The following is a 21,476-nucleotide window of genomic DNA, read 5'->3' on the forward strand; positions in this document are numbered from 1 at the left end:
GCATAATTAGAAAATGACTTTACCTGAGACTGCATGTGATCTGTTTTGGTCCTTGTGTGACAGATATCAAATTGCGCCCAGCATCAAAAAATATCTGCAAAGACACAAACATGCATTTTTAGATGAAATCACACCTTTTTCACTTCCATTATGTTATTATCCAGATTTGCAAGATCATGAATATAAACTAAGCTGTGCAGCACCTTCATGATAGAGCAAGACAGACCTAGATGTTAATGTTTTATTTATGTTTCAGGCACATTTTTGTGTCTCAACTCATTTCTATTGTTTATTTAATTAAATGTACAATAGAGTCAGATATACATGTCATATTGCTCTACCTCGAGGATATTAGATTATACAACACAAGATTATATGACGAAATTATAGTGGTAGTCCTTCTTTGCCATACTCACACAAGTTATATAAATGAGTGAATAAATAAATTATTAAATTAAAACTATTTTCCTGAAAAGTCTCACAGCATGAGGGAATAAACTGCTCTGTAGTCTGCTGCTCTGGCCGTAGATGCATCTGTATCTCTTGCCAAACAGCAGCAGGGTGAAATCAAAGGCATGAAAGTTTGTTGTATATCTTAAAGGGGCTTTATGTAAATATTTAGAATATGAATTTGTATTAATCACTTTTTTATTGGACATATTTAGGCTGATTTTAACATGACGTAAAAAGTGAGACCATCCCCGTCTCTTCTGGTTGCCCATACAAGCCTGTGGACGATTTGTTTAAGTTTTTTCTATCTAAAATTGAATATTCACGATAAACACATTTTTAATGTATTTAGTTTTAAACACATATTCCCCAGTCATCACATTTTGACTCAAATGCTGCTAAACCCTGATTGTTGTGCCAAAATATGACAACACCTTTTTTTACCTTCCTTAAGGAGAAAAATGTGAGTTTATTAGGACTTTGTTGCTCAAAGTCCAAACTGTGTAAGAACATTCTTTCAGGGCGTAAAAGTTAATAAAATATTTCATTTTTTTTTTAAATTTGACATATCTAATCAATGTTTGTGAACATAATCTGCAGTTTGTATCTCTTTTACTATCAGTCTTGCAGTGTGCCCTTTTTAACCCTTTGAGTCATTTGTTGTCGAAGCCTCTCTGTCATAAATCACATTTTACACACAGGCAGCTTTGACAGCTGTTCCATTAAACCATCCCACTAGTATCCCAAAGAGGGAAAGTTAGCGTCACTGCTTTTCCATGTTACTTAGGAAAATCCCACCCAAAACAATGAAAGTGACTCACATGCCCGCCTCATTTTTCCCAGTCATATAATGCTGTAACAAGCTGGGCTTGGGGGGCTGGATGATGGAAAGGTCGGCTACTGAAAGCAGAGACCGGCTCCTAATCAATTGCACCTCAGAAAAACAGATTAGGCCCGCTGCTGTTTGGACATCAAAGACGGGGGGGAAATGAGGGGGAGGCCGTTTCCGATCCTGCATGAGGCAGGCACCTCTCATCTACAGGGGCTAAATGGCCCATAATAACAGTGTTGGTATAGAAAACAGAGCCACCACACCGGTCCACGTGCAAGTCATCGTGCGGAGAAAACCATCCGATAGCAGTTGTAGAAGTAAACAATAGGGTTAATATAAGGATTGGGCTATTTCGTCTGTTGTGGTGCAAACTATGGCTTTGTAGCTTGGCAAGAAAGTGACCAAGTGAGGGTCAGGCTACTACAGGCTGAGAGCTGCCCAATTCAATTTGCACTGATGAGTTTTCCATGTGGCATTTGCAGCTGAGCATTAGAGTCTATAATCATTGTGGTCAAGACCAAGAAAACTAAACGCACTCTGTGTCTCTGTGCACAAGGTTAGGAGGCTGCAGCAGAGATAGAATCAATGCTCCAGTCTCCAGACGATGTCACTCTATCTGAGTCATCATCTCCCAATAAACCGCGTTACATAACGGGAAAAATATGGGAACCGGAGGATTGTGTCTGCAACAATACCATTACTGCTCAGGCATAACAGATGACCTATCATCGCCCAAAGCAATCACAGCCAGCTGATTATCAGTCTAACAACAGGAAACACTGCAAACAAGCCACATGTACAAATAATGGCTTAACGTAATCCAATTTACAATGTGTTCGACATGCTGGTACTCATTTTCACCAGACCTTTCCTCAGCAGACTGCCATTCAGTTTAAAGGGCACATCACAGTGATGAACAAATAAATAGATGAGTAATTTATTGGCATTTTCAACAAGAACCGTTTCCACAAAGGCTTGTATGATACAGAAATTCTGAAGAGGAAACAATGGAGCTTCTTTTTCACATCCACACTGCTGCCATTCAAGCATCAACAGCCGCTGCTGCAGTTCAACATCACTGTCTTGTGTTTCCATACCCATGTATCTAATCATGGCTGTGGTTACGTAAAATATATGAACAAATTTAAAGGGCACTCCACTGATTAAGCACACTTACATAATGTTGACGGACTCACAAGGCACAGGTTAAAAAAAACCAGAAAGGTTAGAATCAAAGCAGCAGGTGATATCCTCACTTTTAGTCTCGAGTATGAAACAAGAAAACACTGGGATCCTACATTTCCCAGTGCAATATGATGGCACTTCTTAAACCTCCCTCCTAAATATTCACTTCTTTCGAAATTCCTACCGTTTGTATCATATTTAATAGATATTTAACCAGCAGGGGGCCCCTTTAAAAGTGTAATATTCTTTAGTGGCCAGTATTCAAAGGCAGCTCCAGAAATGTATAGTAACCAACAACTGCCCTGCTTGAATGTAGCTACTCTGGCTTACCGAATGTAGGCTGTTGGTATAAAGTATGTCACTGGGTGCCCTATTCACCCCTTCCTTCTGCTATCTGCATGTACTCTTTTCAAAAACCTCCATCGCTACATGAAACAGCATCAACCACCTCCAACTGGCTACATACTCTAACACTAAATGCCAGCAGCCAGAGGGTTTTTCCGTCCTATACCAGAATGAGAACTGGTGCTGACACAGTGCTGTGGATTAAGGTCTGGCTATGAGAGACAAGGCTGTGGTTAGCTACCGTCAGCTAATTAGCTATGTTTGCCCTTAGCCATGGAGCTAGTATCCCTCGAGTTTGCCTGGACCAAGACCGAGGATCACATGGAATTCTCCTGAGCCAACAGGGCTCAGCTAAGCCGAGCTCAGCCCAGTGAACACGGCTGGACAGCAGACTGGGGCTAAATACAGCCTGACCAAAAAAGGTCAGTTTGATGACCGGGGACACAGTATGGAGGCGATTTACAGCGGCTCTGTTCACATCTTCAGGGTGAATTGAGGATTTATTTTGACCAAACCAGAGGTGACCGTGGAAAGACAATCCAAGATGGTTGTGGTGAGTTTTATTTCCTTTATGTCGAGTTTGAATGAAGTATGTTTTACGTCGACGGAACAGTTCAAGTTTATCATAGCATTTGTAAGCACAATTAAATTTGTTTATCAATTAAGACATGATAAGTGTATTAAAAGATAATAATCTTAGATTTTGTGATGTGTAGCCACAACACATTTTGTGTTTCCACCTCTAACAGAAAAACATCTGCAAATCTTTTCCTTAACACCCTATAGCTGTTAGACAGTGATTTAATGCTGTTCATTAAATAGGGACACAAGCAGTGTAACCCTAACCCTAACAAGACCCTGACCCCTATTTTTCCTTGTGGGACAGAAGTGTTGTTCTCATGTAAACATAAACTAAAACAAATCTAATATGATTTATATTATCATTGTTTTCACTACATTAATATTGAGCTGACATTAAAACTGCTTCCACTCAGAGAGGCTCATAAACTGAAAAACTCTGCTTCATCAATGCAGCATCCTGATGAGTAAGCTCATGTCATAACACTGTCTCTGTGTCTCATTTCTTTGGGGAGGATAATCCAACGGAGAAATCCTCCAGCATCGCAAGCATTCCCCCTTTGAGAGCACCAAACACAATCCTACCTAATAAGGAAAAATCAGGGTCGATATCTAGCAAGAAAATCCCTGTCCAGAAGTCTGGCTCTCTCTGGGTTTGCTCTGAACGCCCAGAGCATTCTTATATAATTACTGAGACTCAACAGCGGAGGAAGCGTTAAGTTTAACATGGAGACGGGGATTTTAGAGCTGGTGGTGTGTGAAGGCCTTGATGCTATCTTTCTGAAATACAGTAAATAAACTTTATAGCCCACGTATCTACAATTTAAACCCCTGCTATGTGAGGGTTTCATTATCACCACTAGATCAGTTTCAGGATGGAAGGAAAAACATTGCCGTAAAAGGCCCATTCTTATCATAGCTGAGGATGAGATGATCCGCTTTAGACCTTCAAAACACGCAGCATCTTTTAATGCCTTACTCAAAGCTGGAAGTGTGTCCTACAGGTATGTTGCATTCTACCCATGTTTTACACTTAGTCCATCACAGGGTAACTGAGGACATCGAAAATGAGAATCAGGGGATTTTAGTATGGAAATCTCTGCCTCTGTCCCCAGGAAACTCATCCGGCCTCTCGACCACTGAGCCAGATGTTAAACTCTGGAAACTGATCCATGGAACAGAAGTCTAACAACTCCATCATCACTATCAAATTAAAGGGACAGGTCACCCCAAAATTAAAAATACTTGCTTTTTCTCTTACTTGCAGTGGTATTTATCCATCAAGATTGTCTTGGTGTGAGTTGCCAAGTTTTGGAGATATTGACCATAAGAGGTCTGCCTTTTTTTCCAATCATAATGGATCTAGATTGCGTATGCTGCTCAAAAGCGCCAAAAATACATTTAAGAAAATATCACAGCAATGTCTCTTTCCCAAAATCATGACGAATAACCATAATAATCCACAGAACTTGTTTCACGGGAACTATTTTCTTTCTACCGAACTACACCCACCAACCGCATCACTGCGCAGAAGGAAGAGTGTATCTATAGAACCTTTAAACTCTCCTTTTTGGCAGCTAACATAGCTAAACGCTATCTTTAGCTACCACTCTAATGATGCTATTAGGATCATTGCTAATGTTCGCTTAAACTTTAAGTAAGTTTACACTTTAATGTGTAAACTTATCAGCCATCACGCCAAGTTAATGTTCATTTAAACCATTTTGTCTGTTTTATTGTTGTTTTATAAGAGTTAGTTCCCAGTACAGAGAGAGACAGTTGGCTTAGCTTCCTCAGAGGACAAAGTGCAGAGTGCATGACAATCTAGATGCATAACTAGCAAGACAGGTAAGAGGAAAAAAGTGTATATTTTAAAAGTATCCGGGGTGAACTGTCCCTTTAAATATCTGTTACATTGGTAAAAATAAGGGATTTTCTCTTCTTCTTTTTCACCCATTAGGAGCGGATGAGGAACCAGACTTTTATCTGAAGTTGCTGAGCCCGAGCAGACCTACTCAGCAGCTACAAGGTCAGTGAACTTCACCACACCCCTGTGATTCCTGTGAATCACAATGGGAGGTTTCCACAACCAGGAATAGCAACATAGTCACGCAAAAAGTAACCCATTATTGTCAAACCTTAAAAATGTCTGAAGAGATAAAACCATTCACCCTCCAGTCCTCATTCATACACAGAAGGTCCACTGATGACAAAACTGGCTATGAGTCTGATTCGTCAACACTCATTAGTCATCACATTTCCCTCTTCCATAGAAGGATGCAACCAGGTTTCTCTGAACAGACCCTGACCCACGCTGACCTCCTTCTTCACAGCATGCAGAGCTTCTTGCATTGTTCTCGCTGAGAACAAGGCTGTCAAGGTGACCACACATAACCCTAATGAATAACCGTCAAAGTGTTGACCCATGAACTTCTGTGATCTGTTAGCGCACCGTCAGGAAAGTAAAGATTTGTGGCCGGAGGGAGAATCTTCATCAATAAATCATCTATACAAGAGAGTGACGGCGGAGAATGTGTCGGTAATGAGCAGCGACTGAAGGTCCTGAGACTTAAATAAAACAAATAAAACTGTCACTTGTGAACAGATCGCCATTCATTAGCACAAGTGTTGTTCTCTGCTTCTGTGTGCAGGGTGGTGAGTTAATCATTGACTCCATAAGGTGGAAACTAAACTACTGCTCACAGTCCAGTGAAGGGATCTAAGTCCTTGACACATACATGAAGGAAACTGGACAGAAAATGAGCTCAACATTTGCTTCATTTTGTTTGGGTAAACACTGACCTGCATTACATTTGACCTTAAATACTCTTAGTTACATTGTACAACTGTTATAGGAACTGTTCATATGTAGACTGAATATTTTCACATGTTGACTAAAATGTGTATTTTGACACATCAACTAGAATTTTAAGATAAAATGATGACCTGGACATTTTCAGGAGAGATTAGCTTTTTTCACATATGAATGAAAATGTCAACATAATAAATTTACATTTTCACGTGTGACTTCGTATGTGATTGGCTCTTCATCACATGTTGATAAGAGATTCAACACGTGGAAACACACAGATTCAGTCTGATGAAGTGCGCATTTCCTGGATATTAGCTGACACAACAGACAGAAGGGTAAAGTCTTATCACCAGTTTGCACGTACATGATGTTACTGCCACTCAACAAGTTACATAACGCGGTCGTAAAACCGGAGGAATCCTGCCTTAACAAAGTAGTGAGAGGGTAATTACAAGCACATTTGGTGAATAAATAAAAGGGGCATTTATTTCTAAACACATTGAATGAGTCACTCTGCAGCTATGTGAGAGACGTTAGAGGTCCTGTGAGGTTGATCACACAACCACGCTGCCCTTCTGCAACTTAGCAGATGTGCACATGCAGCCCATACAAGGTCCTGCAGTGGGAAGTTTATGATATGCAGTTATTGGGGGATACACACATTTATCAGGAGGGAAGTATTTCACCTCCTTGTATGGTGCTCCTCCAGTCTGAGCAACAGGAGGAGTCGGCATGCGTGTTTCTTGTCAATGGAGATGTGTTCCCAGGAGGAGCAGCAGGGTCATAAATCAGAGCCTCTCTTTTCAAGAAGAGCTGGATTGCTGTGCAGTTTTATCAGATTTGTTCTTATAACAAACACACTTTACATCATTTAAGATTTGTAGACGTTGAACTGTAATACGATGTGTCAGGCAAAGCATGAGAAAATGCACACTGAGATCACAGGAACTACAGACACATCACACGAATCCTCATGCCTGTCATTTTGCATCTCCAAAGCTGAGTGTAGCCTGTGGATATGAGGACTGGCAGCTCAGACCCTCAGTAATATCACAAAGGGAATCAGAGCCGGCTGTAGAAATCACCCTGACAGTAAAGGGGAGCCACCGGTGATGACTGCACCGTCCTGATTTCAGGTCATTACCGCCTGGAATCTGCAGCAAAAGGATGGGAAAGCTCTCTGACAGAACACCTGATTTCCTCTGACTCTCTGCAGCTCTGTTGTTAGTGCACACATGGCAGCTGGGCAGAGCAATGAAGGATGACATGTTAGGAAACACTGCCTACTGTACCCCTTCTCTGTCTCTCTCTCTCTCTCTCCAGCTGTAGCTCACAGCTGCTCCTGCCTACACTTGCCCAAAAGCGCAACAGGTCTGTTACAACATCCAAACTGCACCTATCAAATGGGTGAACCTGTTTAAAAACATCCCACCTTTAACACAATGCAAGTCTGCAGCACTAATCCTGTGGAGCAGGCGGACAGGTTGCTCCACCTTAGAGAGAAGTCGAGCAGGCACAAGTTTCTACAGTTACAAAGTTAAGATCACTCCCTGTGCTTTTAATCCCATGGGAAAGAGTGTACTCACCTTAACAGAGGCAGCAACAAGGGAACTCACACCTCCTCCCGTCTGCCTGCACGTAACCACGCTGCACTCGACCCTGCTCTTTCTCTCAAACTAACCAGGACACACAATCTCTCTGTCTCCCTCCCTCCCTCTCTCTCTCTCTCTCTCTCTCTCTCTTTCCCAGCCCTCGCTCTGCCTGCCTCCGCGGACAACTTCCCGGTTGACAGGCATCGCCATAGCAACCCCACTTCGGCCCCCTGCTCTTGGCCTGTCAGTTCAGGGCACCTCCTTCAGTGGAGCAGCCCTATTGTTGTGATAAGGTGATATTTCACAGCGCAGGGTTAACCAAAGGGGAATGCAAATAGTTCATCACCTCCACCTCCTCAGACAGTGCCCAGTGACTCCATGACACCCCCTCCTAACTTTATCTCTCCCATGCCTCCCTCTGCTTTTGTGTGTGTGTGTGTGTGTGTGTGTGTGTGTGTATGTGTGTGTTATGTTCGAGTGCAAAGGCCTGCAAAGGATCTTTCTGTTCCAGTAGCTCTGGAAGTGTTTCAGAGTCATTACTCGACACCCTACAGGACAAGCCCTGCTGATGTTTCTGATGTATTTAAGTATAAAAATTACAAGTACAAGTGTAATATAAATAAATATACTAAGATTATATTTAATTTTTTTTTTTATTATCAGAAACCATGTTTATCTGATTGCCAATAACAAAACATTATTTTAAAATGCACGTCTGGCTCTGATGCAGAGTGTAATCTGCAAAGTAACTAGTAATCTTAGTTATCAAATAAATGTAGTGAAGTAAAAAATGCCTTCAAAATGTAGCAGAGCGGAAGGATATAGTAGCAGGAAATGGAAATACTCATGTACCTAAAATTGTATTTAAGTATAGTATTTGAGTAAATGTACTTAGTTACATTCCATCACTTCACACACACACACACACCAACCTTAACCCAAGTCCTTACCCTAAAATTTACAGGGTCAGCATTTTGGTCCCCACACAGTTGTCGGACCCCACAATGTGAGTTGCCAGTCCCCACTAATATATAAAAACAAGACACACACAGACACAGACGCACACACACACCAATACTGCTGGATGACAAGGCTGTGACTGGATGATGGTCAAATTATTCAAACTAGGAGATGTGGTATGAGCACAGATAAGTCGGTCAACATTCAAATTCTGGTCGGATGACTCTTCAAACCACAGAGTTGAAAACATTCAAAGAGGAATGAGGCACAATTCTTAAATCCCACCGCTGCTCTTGCATACAAAACTCGCCCAAATAAAACCAGGATTTCCTGTTTGCCTGCGGTTCTCGCCAGCGATGACAAACAACGCACAACCTGAAATCTAACGTGCTGACATGCTTGTTTTGGCACTGAAGTGTGCAGCAGGTAGGCCAGTTACAAGGTGGGAGATCCAGTCACCTGTAGCCATGCATGTGTACTGTTGGTTGTCGCAGTCAACAGAAGACAGGACAAATAATAACATCTAACAGTCAATGATTTAAACGTGTGTGCGTTAGCGTGTGTGTGTTGGCCACTTCCAACATGAAATTGAAGGACTCAGCTCTTTTTTTTAATAATTTAGTGGTCTGGCTTGGTGAAGCGTAACTCGGGGTAGATATCCATTTACTGAGCCTGTACTCCTAACAGGCTTGTTTTTGCCAAACAGTTGAGCCGCTGAACCTGAGGGGCATGCTGGGCAGTGCAGCTTCAGGCTTCAGGCTTCAGGCGGAGGCTCCTCTCATAATAATCTGTGTCCCGCTGGAGCAGACTGTCACCCCGCTGTGACCACATCTGACACCCCGTCACTCTGCAACAAAATGAGGTAATCACGCAAGAGGCGATTGCAGCTTTGGCCCGGGACCTGACACCTCTCGCTCACACTGGATCCTTGTTCACTTTGTCCCAGCTAAACAAACACTAGGCTTCACCAACTCCAGCTCCCTTTTTTTTTTTATTACAGTGAAACATTGTCAGAGGAGGAGGAAAGACACATGATGTTTTACCTCAGTCCCTCAGACCTTTACCACGCTGTTAACTGTCCTTTCACACTGAGTGGTATGTGCCAGTTCGTCACTACAGAGGCTCATTAAAACAAAGCCTGACAGCCAAAGATTCCAGCCAGCGCATAAACTATGACATAAATCTGTTACATAATCAACAACTACATTACATGATGACTTTTTTTTTTTTTTTATAACCAAGCTGGTGATTATCTCGAATGAAACAAGAGACAGCAAGTCTGCAAAAATCACAAGGTAAAGAGGATATAACTGAAGAGTTACAGGCAGGTAAAGCATAACAAGGAGCTCAGTGCAGTGTGTGTCATTCAGACCACAGGTTGTACTCTGACGGAGCACATGTGGAATTTCTCCGGGAACACACACAAAAGCATCTGGGTTTATTTTAGCGGTAAACAACATTTTTCTCAGCTGCGAGTGTCCCAGGATGAGAGGATGAGAAATACAGTAAATCCTCGTGGGACATTCCGCTCTGAGGATGCTTATTTAAAAAAAACAAACAAACAAATGATTGAGTGCTCTTCTGACAGCGAAACATTCACACGATTAAATGTTTTACACCAAAACAACAACTAGAGACACAACAGGAGGCAGCTTTTGGGACAAAGGTCTGATGATAACCATCTTCTGAAGCACAGACAGTAAAAGATTGGCATCTACTGTAGCAAAGTCCTCCTCATATCCGCCCTTTTCCATATAACTGTTGCTCAATGGCTCTCTGAGAGAAAAATGAGGAAAAATGACAACAGTGACAGATCTGGTTTGTCTGCGTGGTTTTCAGTGATAAACCGGTTGATGAAGGAAAACAACGTGATGCTCGAACTTGTGTTTCCTTTCAAATAAAAGCAGGAATCACTAAGTCAAGCTCATTAAAGTGACAGAAAACTCTGAAACTTGAACTGTCAGTATCTACTTCTATACCTTCTCTAGTTATGGTGTAAAGTGGCAGCAGTGTACAGTACTTACAGGCAGTGTGAGTTCAGGCTGAGCAGTGAGGTCTCCTCAGTGCAGACGGACAGAGAGGAAGTGAATGAAAAGGAAGGAGGGAACCACGACTGCTCTTCTCTCCCTCTCCCTCCCTCTTTCTCTTTCTCTTTCTCAGGCCAACAGGGTGTCTTTTATCTTTGGTGAATGATTCAGCGAGGGTCTGGATGTTTGACCGAGCGTCCGTAGGCGTGTGAATGCATGTGTGTGTGTGTGTGAGCGCGCGCTCTACAGCTCATCAGGGAGAAGGCACTCAGTAATAGTTTCCATCCACAGCTGGAAATAATAGAGATTCTCATACAGGCAGAGGCTCAGTGGCACCGCCCTCCAGTGTTTTACGTGGAAGGGAGGAGGAGGCGATTTTCATCTCCATCCCAATAAATAGTGACACACATATTATAATAGCGTGGTCTGTTCACTGTGTGATGCAGTCTGGAGCCCTTCCTATGATTTCTATGCTGTTTTGCTCACCTGTTAGTTCATCCTCACTCAGTCTTTCATTCAGAAGAGTTCCTTTAAATGAATTTCTAAAGCATGCACACAGTAACAGTTGAGTGCCTCAGGCAAGTGTCAGTATTTCCATGTTGTGTTCCAGCACCAGGCCTCACTTTACTCACCCAGTATGAGGAAACCCTTGCAGCAAAGCCAACAGAGTTCCACATCGGATCAGCTGTACTCCTGTAACTACAGACTCTGTTCAGCTTCTGTTAAGCTTCCCAAGAGGTTTATCTGTCTGTTCCCACTCCCATGCTTCCTCATCATGACACATTAGTCTGCAGACGCCCGCTGGATTCCTGCACTCTGTGTCCAGAAGCGGCTCTCAGCTCCCCCATCCAAGATAAATATTTAACAGGTTGGCTGTGAGATCAGCAACCAAAGGTCACGTCTCTCTGTTTCTTTGGAGTCCGTCCTCTTGTTAGACAGCAGGGGACGACGACCAGCAGCTCCACAGTGACACCGTGAGTCGGAGGAACCACAGTCCAGAGGAGAAACCAGCTCCAGCACATGTTTAAAGAAACATCAGGTCATGACACTTCAGCTTCATGTCTGGACAAACAGCAGTTGTTATTTTTGTTCCATCTCTGTCTGTAATGTTAATAAATGGCAGTGATGGAATGTTACTAAGTACATTTACTCAAATACTGTACTTAAGTACATTTTTGAGATATTTAAAATTTTACTGGAGTATTTCCATTTTCTGCTAATTCATACTTCTACTTAACTACATACTGGAGGCGAATATTGTAGTTTTTACGCCACTACACTTATTTGATAACTTTAGTTACTAGTTACTTTGCAGATTACATGCCGTATGTATATGACTTCATGCCAGAATAGCATATTTTGAAATGTATTAATTCGCAATTGCATTAAAAATCACAAATTCTGATCATCAGGCAAATATAAATGTAAACATGTAAATATATTCATAATTTTTTACTTGTAAGTCCATTTAATATCAGATACTTGTAGACTTTTACTCAAGTACTTTTTCTATGTGTAACTTCCAGTTACATATACCCAGGTACTATACTTAAATACAACTTTCCACTCCACTACATTACTGAGGCAAATATTGGATTTTTTACTCTCCTACATTTAGATTACTTTAGTTACTAGTTACTTTGCAGATTACATGCTGCATCAGAGCCACAGTAGCACATTTTAAAATTATTTTATTCGCAATCGGATAAAAACACTGATTTTGATAATCAGAAAAATAGAGAATACTGGATCCAATAATCAGTTGATCGATAGCATACAGTGTATACATACATGTAAATATAGGTATGACTTACTTTTACTTGTACTTTTGATACTTGAATACATTTAATATCAGTTACTTTGAGACTTTTACTCAAGTTGTATTCGTATTCATGACTTTTAATGTATAACATTTAACAGCATGAGTTGTCACTGTAGGGGCATTTTTTACAACAGAATTTGCAATCTATAAAGCACCATTTGCCTAAAATGATGACACATTTTATGACATAAGTTTTTTTTTCAAGAGTTTATAATTCACATATTAGACGTGAATGTAATGCATTTCAAATTAGTTATTATGTCTCCTGTAATAAGTCACATATCTAGCTATTTCATTTGTACATATTGAGTCATCATGATAGAAAAACGTTGCAATAAATGACATCCTTTAATTTGAACGTATGTAATAGAATTAGATGAAGTGTATAGCCTTTTTCCAAAAATCAGGGAACAAGATGTACTTTGCCAAAAACATCTCATCCTCTTGTCTCACTTTGACAGACTTTGTTCTGCAGTGGTTTGTCACATGATAAGCTGTAGCACACTGCCTCTTAGTGGCCCTGAGGAGAACTGTGTGGGATAAATGTTTTACCATGAATAATACAGACAGATGTCGCCAGAGTCACAAACAGGCCACCATCAGTGTGCAGAAATAGTTTCAAACACATATTCATTCATACATCATTTTTCTCTTATTCAACTTTAACATTGATGTGTAACTGAGGTTTATCATACACACTGTCAATGCATTTAATAATACATACATACATACATATTTACACACAACAGTGTAAGACATTGTTATAGTGGCTGAAATGAGAAGAAGCAGAAGAAGAAGAAGAAGAAGAAGAAGAAGAAGAAGAAGAAGAAGAAAGAGCCTCTACATGATACAGGAAATTAACCTCTTTACCTAAACATATGCTGTAAACAAGTCCTGTCTGTGCATGGATATTGTCGAAGCTCTGCCCACTCAGGACAGAAACTTAAAATAGTCCACAAAACATTTCTGGAGCTTCACAGCAAAACAGTGCTGCAGCATTCTCTTAAACAACTGAAGTAGATGGAGACTTGTTTTAAAATGTAAAAGAAAAAAAACTGTGGGGAAAAAAACATTAATTGGTTGCATGCAGCCAGTAGCAGCATAATCCAAGGGTTCGGGAGCCCGAGATCCCAAATTGATTTGATAAGACGTTATTTCCACAATTTTAATGAGGAGAATTATTGATTATTTTTATTCTGCCTCACTGCATTGAATTGTTAGTGTCTTGTGTCTGCAGTCACCCTGCAGCCCTCTGCCTGGATTTTCTTTCTCAGTTTGTTGCTGCTCAGGACGCTTTACCAACCAAAATGTTGCTATTTGACGTCCTGGGACTGAGACTCAACAATCATCTATCTTTCTGGTGCTTTTAAGAAACAGCTCAAACAAATCCTACTGATTCTACCTTTAAGTTTAATAGTCTTTGAATTATATTAATATGACATGAGCTTCAGTTAGCTTTACACAGAAACAGCTGATAGAAATGTCCTTCAGTGGGATACTTTTGACTTTTATACTCTGAGTACATTTCAGAGACTGTACTTTATTACTTTTACTTGAGTAAAGAAGTTGAATCAGAACTTCTACTTTTATCAGTCCTTCTTTTCTTTCTTTTTTTACACAAGTACCAGTACTTTGAGATGTTTTTCCAGTCGTACAGTATCGGGAAGATTAAATCTGAGAAACAATCTGCATGTCAACATCAGTGTCTTGTAACCTATATATGAAGCAAATCAAGCTACTTTCTGGATTAAAAAAAAGTAGTGAAAATGTGAATAAGTGATTAACACATTTGGTGCTGATGATGCTAATTTCTTGCACTATCAGCCACATTTGATCACAAACAATGATCAATCTTATAAGTCATTGATTTTCTTCACCAAAGTAATTTGTTAGCCTTCATCCTAAAGCGAGAGTCACAGTGAAAGTGCAATTTTTTAAAGCAGCAAAGATTCACACATTCTTTTACATGATCAGAAAACAATCCAGCTCAGTATCTTCAATCAGCTCATTGTCTTAAAATCTTACTGTACATGTGCTGTACAGCCACTGACTGGCCATCAATCAGAACACTGTGGTGACGCTGCAAACATTGAGCCGGTGCTACACGTGGTGTTTTTTGTTGTTTGTTTCAGACACTGAGAGGCTTGGAGCAGCCCGGCGGAGAGACGCCTCCCCTCCACTGATGGCGCTCTGATCTCACATCGACATAGCGGACAACTGCCGAACTGCTGGATGAATCTGGAGCCGCAGGGACGACACAGACACCGGTGGCCACAAGGCAGAGTGACTCTGGCCTCTCTTCCCATGCACAACACACAGTCCATTGTACTGCCTCTATCTGTGGTCAAAACAGAGAAGACACAGTTAGAAGATAATCCAACACAAACTGATTCCTCTGATTACAAATGTGCACATCAGATAGTATTTGGTTGGACGGACTCTTTCTTACCTGCTGGGACTTCCATGTCAAGACAGGACATGCTGTCATCACCGTCTCCATCAGGAATCAGCCTGTAGCTGTAGTCAACATCAGGTGAGGTGAGGCCTTCAGGTGCAGGACACGAGTGTCTGGTGTATAAAAACTCCTTTTTCTCAGAGCCTGCAGGAAAGAGTAGAAGAATTTAATCATTTCATCTTTCATAATCGTCATTCCAACAATAACTTGGCAGCGTCAGTGGATGTGAAACGTCCTGCCCACAAACCAAGGAGAAGAAAAACAGGCAGCGTTTTTCAACATCGCTGCTGTTGACAAGAAAACTAACCAAGGAGGGAGATGGAGCACGTCTGTCCATAGATGTCTATCATGGCCCACAGCGGCTGGCTCAGATCCACACCTGTTAGCAGCTTGTGCTGGCCGGTGTTTGTACTTGTGATGTAGTATATGCTGCCACTATAAGACACCCAGAACTCCAGCTCTGTGCCGGCTTGGCAGCAGGATTTATGCACAGGAGCAGCCCAGTGCCCAGGTGTGTCAGTGAGGTTTGGGATGGCCATGGTGGGCAGAGGCCGAGATCTGGCTGAGGGCGAGACGTTGGTGAAGCCCACACGCAGAGCTCCATGCCAGTTAGACACATCTTTCTCCACCCTCAGACGCATCCTCTCCTGGATCTTCAGCGGGCGGCTGCTGAACACCAGGCCGTTCTTGAACGTGGGGCCCGTCCTCTCTGCCAGTCGATCCCCCCGGCTCAGCCTGACCTTGTCTCCCACGGCCTGACAGTGGAACGTCAGAGGGCCGAGGCAGGACAGGCTGCACCTGTGTGTCTCCTCTGACTCAGCAACTGCAACAGAACAAAATCACAACTATGAATCTTGATTACAGACAACAACAACAAGCTGGGAGGTTTTGCCTCTACTTCCTGAATGAAGCGTAGTAACCAACCACATCAGCTGAACATTTCTGCAGAATTGTGCTGAATTTTGACAATAAGAAGTGAATCATTTTTAAAATGATGATATTTAAATGATATGAAATCACTGATAACTAATTTTAATAATAAGATCAAGGATTCAAAACAATCTAGTCAGCACACATTTCTCCTCAAGGTCACAAAGTCTTATTCAAACCGGATGATAGTTAATCTTTTGCTTTACTACGGTGATAAAGTTGACTCTAACTGATCTTTTATAAGAATAAAAGCAGATATGATTGTAAAACATAATAATGAAAGTGGTACACCTGTGCTTTCACTTCTGAGCGACAGGTGAAGGTGTGTCAGTCATGCAAAAGATGAATAATTAAAGTGAACAGCACATCCAACTATAATGTGTGTTGCAAATAGATAAACTGTGACTCACATTACATGGCTGCTCTGATATATTTAAGAGAATTTGCAAACCATGTATGGATTATATTAAAGTTCAACTTTAAATTCCCACTTTACTGAATCTAACTCCACATGAAGTTAGTCACACTCATTTATAGTCTTTGATTTTTTTGCAGCCTGTTTCTTTAAAGTCTCTGTATGTGTTCACATGTTGTCTTTTTTCTTTCCTGCTTTTTCTCTTTCATTGTTTTCTTTCTGTATTGCTGTGTGTCCATTTCAAATGTTCTTTAAAAGCTAATAACAATACAATGTAAAAAACAAAAAGAAAAGTGGCAGTGAATGATGATAACCCACCTGGTGGCCTGCGAACACAAACATTTATCTTCCAGGTTTGACTCTGACACATGTCTTCTGGTTTATCTTAACCAGCTTCACTAAAAATGTGCTTTTCTGCAACGATCATGTTTTATTACATTCAAGCTATAAATAACCTTTATAGCTGTCAACAAGTCATAATGAAATTAAAAGTAAATGTTGCACATTTGACAAACCTGCTACATAATACACGCAAATATTAATAATAACAACCACTGTATTTATGTTTATTATAGGGAACAGTGCTGTTGTTGATTAATTTACACATATTTCAATCTTTGTTAAGGCTCCTGCTGCAATGATTAAAGACTGCAGATTCATGGGCTATCTGCTGTGTGTCTATGGCCTGTGCTTCTGTATGACAGATTTAGGATTTCTGCCATGTGCTGGCATGGATGGACTCTTTCTTACCTGCTGGGACTTCCATGTAAAGACAGGTCATGCAGTCATCACTGTCTCCATCAGGAATCAGCCTGTTGCTGTAGTCAACATCAGGTGAGGTGAGGCGTTCAGGTGCAAGACACGAGCGTTTGGTGTATAAAAGCTCCTTTTTCACAGAGCCTGCAGGAAAGAGTAGAATAATTTAATAATTCCATGTTTTATAATCATCATTCCATCGTCAACTTGGCAGCCCATATTGCCTATATGAGCAACCACCACTAGTTGAAATATAGAAATATAGAGTGACGGACAACTGCCCTGCTTGGCTGTAGCTACTATGATGTACCAAATGTAGGCTGTTGGTATAAAGTATGTCACTGGGTGCCCTATTCACCCCTTCCTTCTGGTATCTGCATGTACTCTTTTCAAAAAACCCCATTGCTACATGAAACAGAATGAGAATTGGTGCTGACACAGTGCTGTGGATTAAGGTCTGGCTATGAGAGACAAGGCTGTGGTTAGCTACCGTCAGCTAATTAGCTATGTTTGCTCTTAGCCATGGAGCTAGTATCCCTCGAGTTTGCCTGGACCAAGACCTAGGATCACACAGGAATTCTCTGAGGCCAACAGGGCTCAGCTAAGCCGAGCTCAGCCCAGTGAACACGGCTGGACAGCAGACTGGGGATGAATACAGCCTGACCAAAAAAGGTCAGTTTGACGATAGGGGACACTGTATGGAGGCGATTTACAGCGGCTCTGTTCACATCTTCAGGGTGAATTGAGGATTTATTTTGACCAAACCAGAGGTGACCATGGAAAGACAATTCACGATGGTTTGGGTGAGTTTTATTTCCTTTATGTCGACTTTGAATAAAGTGTGTTTTACGTCGAGTTAAGAGGACATTTGAGCTCATCTTGACATCAGAACTTGACATTTTACGCCAAAACAATCTAGATGGATAACTAGCAAGACAGGTAAGCAGAAAAAAGAGCATATTTAAAAGTTATTCTGGGGTGAACTGTCCCTTTAAATATTTGTTACATTGGTAAAAAATATTATAATCAAATATAAATCCTTTTTCAGGATGAGGAACCAGACTTTTATCTGAAGTTGCTGAGCCCGAGCAGACCTACTCGGCAGCTACAAGGTCAGTGAACTTCACCACACCCCTGTGATTCCTGTGAATCACAATGGGAGGTTTCCACAACCAGGAATAGCAACATAGTCACGCAAAAAGTAACCCATTATTGTCAAACCTTAAAAATATATTAAGAGATAAAACCATTCACCCTCCAGTTCTCATTCATACACAGAACGTCAACTGATGACAAAACTGGCTATGAATCTCAACACTCATTAGTCATCACATTTCCCTCTTCTATAGAAGGATGCAACCAGGTTTCTCTGAACAGACCCTGACCCATGCTGACCTCCGTCTTCACAGCATGCAGAGATTCTTGCATTGTGTGAGAGTGTTGACCCATGAACTTCTGCGCACCGTCAGGAAAGTAAAGATTTGTGGCCGGAGGGAGAATCTTCATCAATAAATCATCTATACAAGAGAGTGACGGCGGAGAATGTGTCGGTAATGAGCAGCGACTGAAGGTCCTGAGACTTAAATAAAACAAATAAAACTGTCACTTGTGAACAGATCGCCTTTCATTAGCACAAGTGTTGTTCTCTGCTTCTGTGTGCAGGGTGGTGAGTTAATCATTGACTCCATAAGGTGGAAACTAAACTACTGCTCACAGTCCAGTGAAGGGATCTAAGTCCTTGCAACATACATGAAGGAAACTGGACAGAATATGAGCTCAACATTTGCTTAAGGCGGTCATTTTGTTTGGGTAAACAACTTAAACACTCTTAGTTACATTGTACAACTGTTATAGGAACTTTGCCTTTTCATATGTAAAGTTAATATTTTCACATGTTGACTAAAATCTGAAAAATGTGAAAAGAAAATTATGACCTGGATATTTTCAGGAGTGATTTGCTTTTTTCACATATGAATGAAAATGTCAACATAATAACTTACATAACATAATAATTTGTATGTGATTGGCTCTTCATCACATGTAGATAAGAGATCCAACACGTGGAAACAAACAGATTCAGTCCGTCTGATGAAGTGCGCATTTCCTGGATATTAGCTGACACGACAGACAGAAGGTTAAAGTCTTATCACCAGTTTGCACGTACATGATGTTACTGCCACTCAACATAACACGGTCATAAAACCGGAGGAATCCTGCCTTAAAAAAGTAGTGAGAGGGTAATTATAAGCACATTTGGTGAATAAATAAAAGGGGCATTTATTTCCACCTCCCTGGCCTGCAAAGGACATTTCTGTTCCAGTAGCTCTGGAAGTGTTTCAGAGTCATTACTCGACACCCTACAGGACAAGTCCTGCTGATGTTTCTCACATGATCACACACACAGGATTGTAAAGGAGTACTTAAACGGCATACTTAAGTAAAAGTAACAATATCATGTTAAAATATTACTTTGGTAAAGTCAAAGTAACCCATATGAAGGGTACTTAAGTTAGTGTATCTACTATTAAATGTACTTAAGTATCAAAGTCAGAGTAAAACACACAAATACAATATTTACATGTACACTATGGGTCGATTACAGGCCTGGCCAATTACCAAATCTGATAATCAACATTTTTCTGGTTACTAGAATCAGTGTTTTTTGGTCTGTTTTTTTGTTAATCTGATTGCAGATAAATTACATTTATTTATATATTTGCTAGTCTCAAGTCTCAATTTTTTATTTATTTATTTATTTATTTTACAATAAATGTGCTTAGTATTTAGTATCAAAACTACATGTAAATTACAGATATATTGACATGTCATTTCCTCAGCTCCAATGCAGCATGCAATCTGCAAAGTAATTAGTAATTAAAGTTGTGGTGAAGTAAGAAGTAACTCTTAAGTAAAGAAATTAAAAGTTACAAAGTTCATTAAAATATATATGTACAAGTAAATTATAACTATATTGACATGTTATTTACTCTCTCTAAATACTCAAGGTAAGTACCTCAGTACTTGAATAAATATAATGTAAATATAATGGATGAGAAAAAAGTAACTATCATTTTGAAATATTACTTTCGTAAAAGTAAAGAAAATCGTGATTAAAAGTCTAAAAGTCTCTGATATTTAACAACTTAAGTATCAAAAGCAAGAAATGTATTTAATTTTCAAAATTGTATTGCAAAAGTGTATTACAAGTATTGTTATATTATTAATGTAAAAATGCACTACTTTGGCTCTGATGCAGCGTGTAATCTGCAAAGTAATTACTAATCTAAGTTATCGAATAAATGCAGTGAAGTAAAAAAATGCCTTCAGAATGTAGCGTGAATCACTAAGTCAAGCTCATTAAAGTGACAGAAAACTCTGAAACTGAACTGTCAGTATCTACTTCTATACCTTCTCTAGTTATGGTGTAAAGTGGCAGCAGTGTACAGTACTTACAGGCAGTGTGAGTTCAGGCTGAGCAGTGAGGTCTCCTCAGTGCAGACAGACAGAGAGGAAGTGAATGAAAAGGAAGGAGGGAACCACGGCTGCTCTTCTCTCCCTCTCCCTCCCTCTTTCTCTTTCTCTTTCTCAGGCCAACAGGGTGTCTTTTATCAGAACCAAAATCAGAAATCCTTTATTTGTCCCGCAAATGGGGACATTTCTTTGTTACAGCAGCCAAAGGTCAGGAATATTACAATAAATAATAATACAAATAAAAAATAAACAACATAATAAAATAAAAAGATAAGAAATAGAATAGACTCGTATAAACATAATGTCTACAATATGAACAGTGTAATTATTCACAGTGTGGGCAGTGTATTTATATTTACAAATAATAAATATGGGTATTAAAAATTGTCCAGTTAGTGCAAACCAAAGTGAGAATGAGAATATGTGTAGAGTTTGAGTACACATGTGAGGTCTACTGGGAGCAGTGCTGGTTGTACAGTCTAACAGCAGCAGGAAGGACCTGCGATACCTCTCCTTCATACACTTGGGGTGTATCAGTCTATCACTGAAGGAGCTGCCCAGTGCGGTGATAGTGCCCTGCAGGGGGTGGGACTCCTTCACCAGCAGCGATGACAGCTTGTCCATCATCCTGCTCTCTCCCACCACCTGCACTGGGTCAAGAGGGCATCCCAGGACAGAGCTGGCCTTCTTGATAAGTTTATCAAGTCTCTTCCTACCTGCTGCCGAGATGCTGCTGCTCCAGCAGACTACCCCATAGAAAATGGCTGATGCCACCACAGAGTCATAGACAGTTGTCAGGAGTGCCCTCTGCACTCCAAAGGCCCTGAGCTTCCTCAGCAGATGGA

The 21,476-nt window shown here is 40.7% G+C and overlaps 2 protein-coding genes across 7 annotated transcripts in view; both read right to left on the reverse strand.

Annotated features, from left to right (window-relative positions):
- Positions 1 to 10,911, reverse strand: part of sorbs3 (sorbin and SH3 domain containing 3) — a 29,469-nt gene extending 18,558 nt beyond the window's left edge. For 5 of the 6 annotated variants that reach the window (XM_084359042.1, XM_084359040.1, XM_084359043.1 and 2 more), the window contains exons 1-2: positions 7,790 to 7,898; positions 24 to 94 (exon numbers count right to left, since the gene is read on the reverse strand). In XM_084359042.1, coding sequence (XP_084215168.1) covers positions 24 to 35 — 12 coding nt within the window. In that variant the 5' untranslated portion in view covers positions 36 to 94; positions 7,790 to 7,898. Of the gene's footprint in view, positions 1 to 23; positions 95 to 7,789; positions 7,899 to 10,779 lie in introns of those variants that run through there. The other variant, XM_084359039.1, reaches the window with a different exon arrangement.
- Positions 10,912 to 14,732: 3,821 nt separating this feature from the next.
- On the reverse strand, positions 14,733 to 19,245 carry LOC311261912 (E3 ubiquitin-protein ligase NEURL3-like; the record flags this gene model as incomplete). Its single annotated transcript, XM_084360926.1, has 5 exons — positions 19,161 to 19,245; positions 17,155 to 17,304; positions 15,367 to 15,882; positions 15,054 to 15,203; positions 14,733 to 14,842 (listed from the first exon to the last, which is right to left on the reverse strand). Exons 1-5 carry the CDS (start codon positions 19,165 to 19,167, stop codon positions 14,733 to 14,735), a joined length of 933 nt encoding a protein of 310 aa, XP_084217052.1. The 5' UTR covers positions 19,168 to 19,245.
- Between the last annotated feature and the right edge of the window lie 2,231 nt (positions 19,246 to 21,476).

Source organism: Pagrus pagrus (genome assembly GCF_965226575.1).
Source record: "Pagrus pagrus genome assembly, chromosome: 8".
Lineage (NCBI taxonomy): Eukaryota > Metazoa > Chordata > Actinopteri > Spariformes > Sparidae > Pagrus > Pagrus pagrus.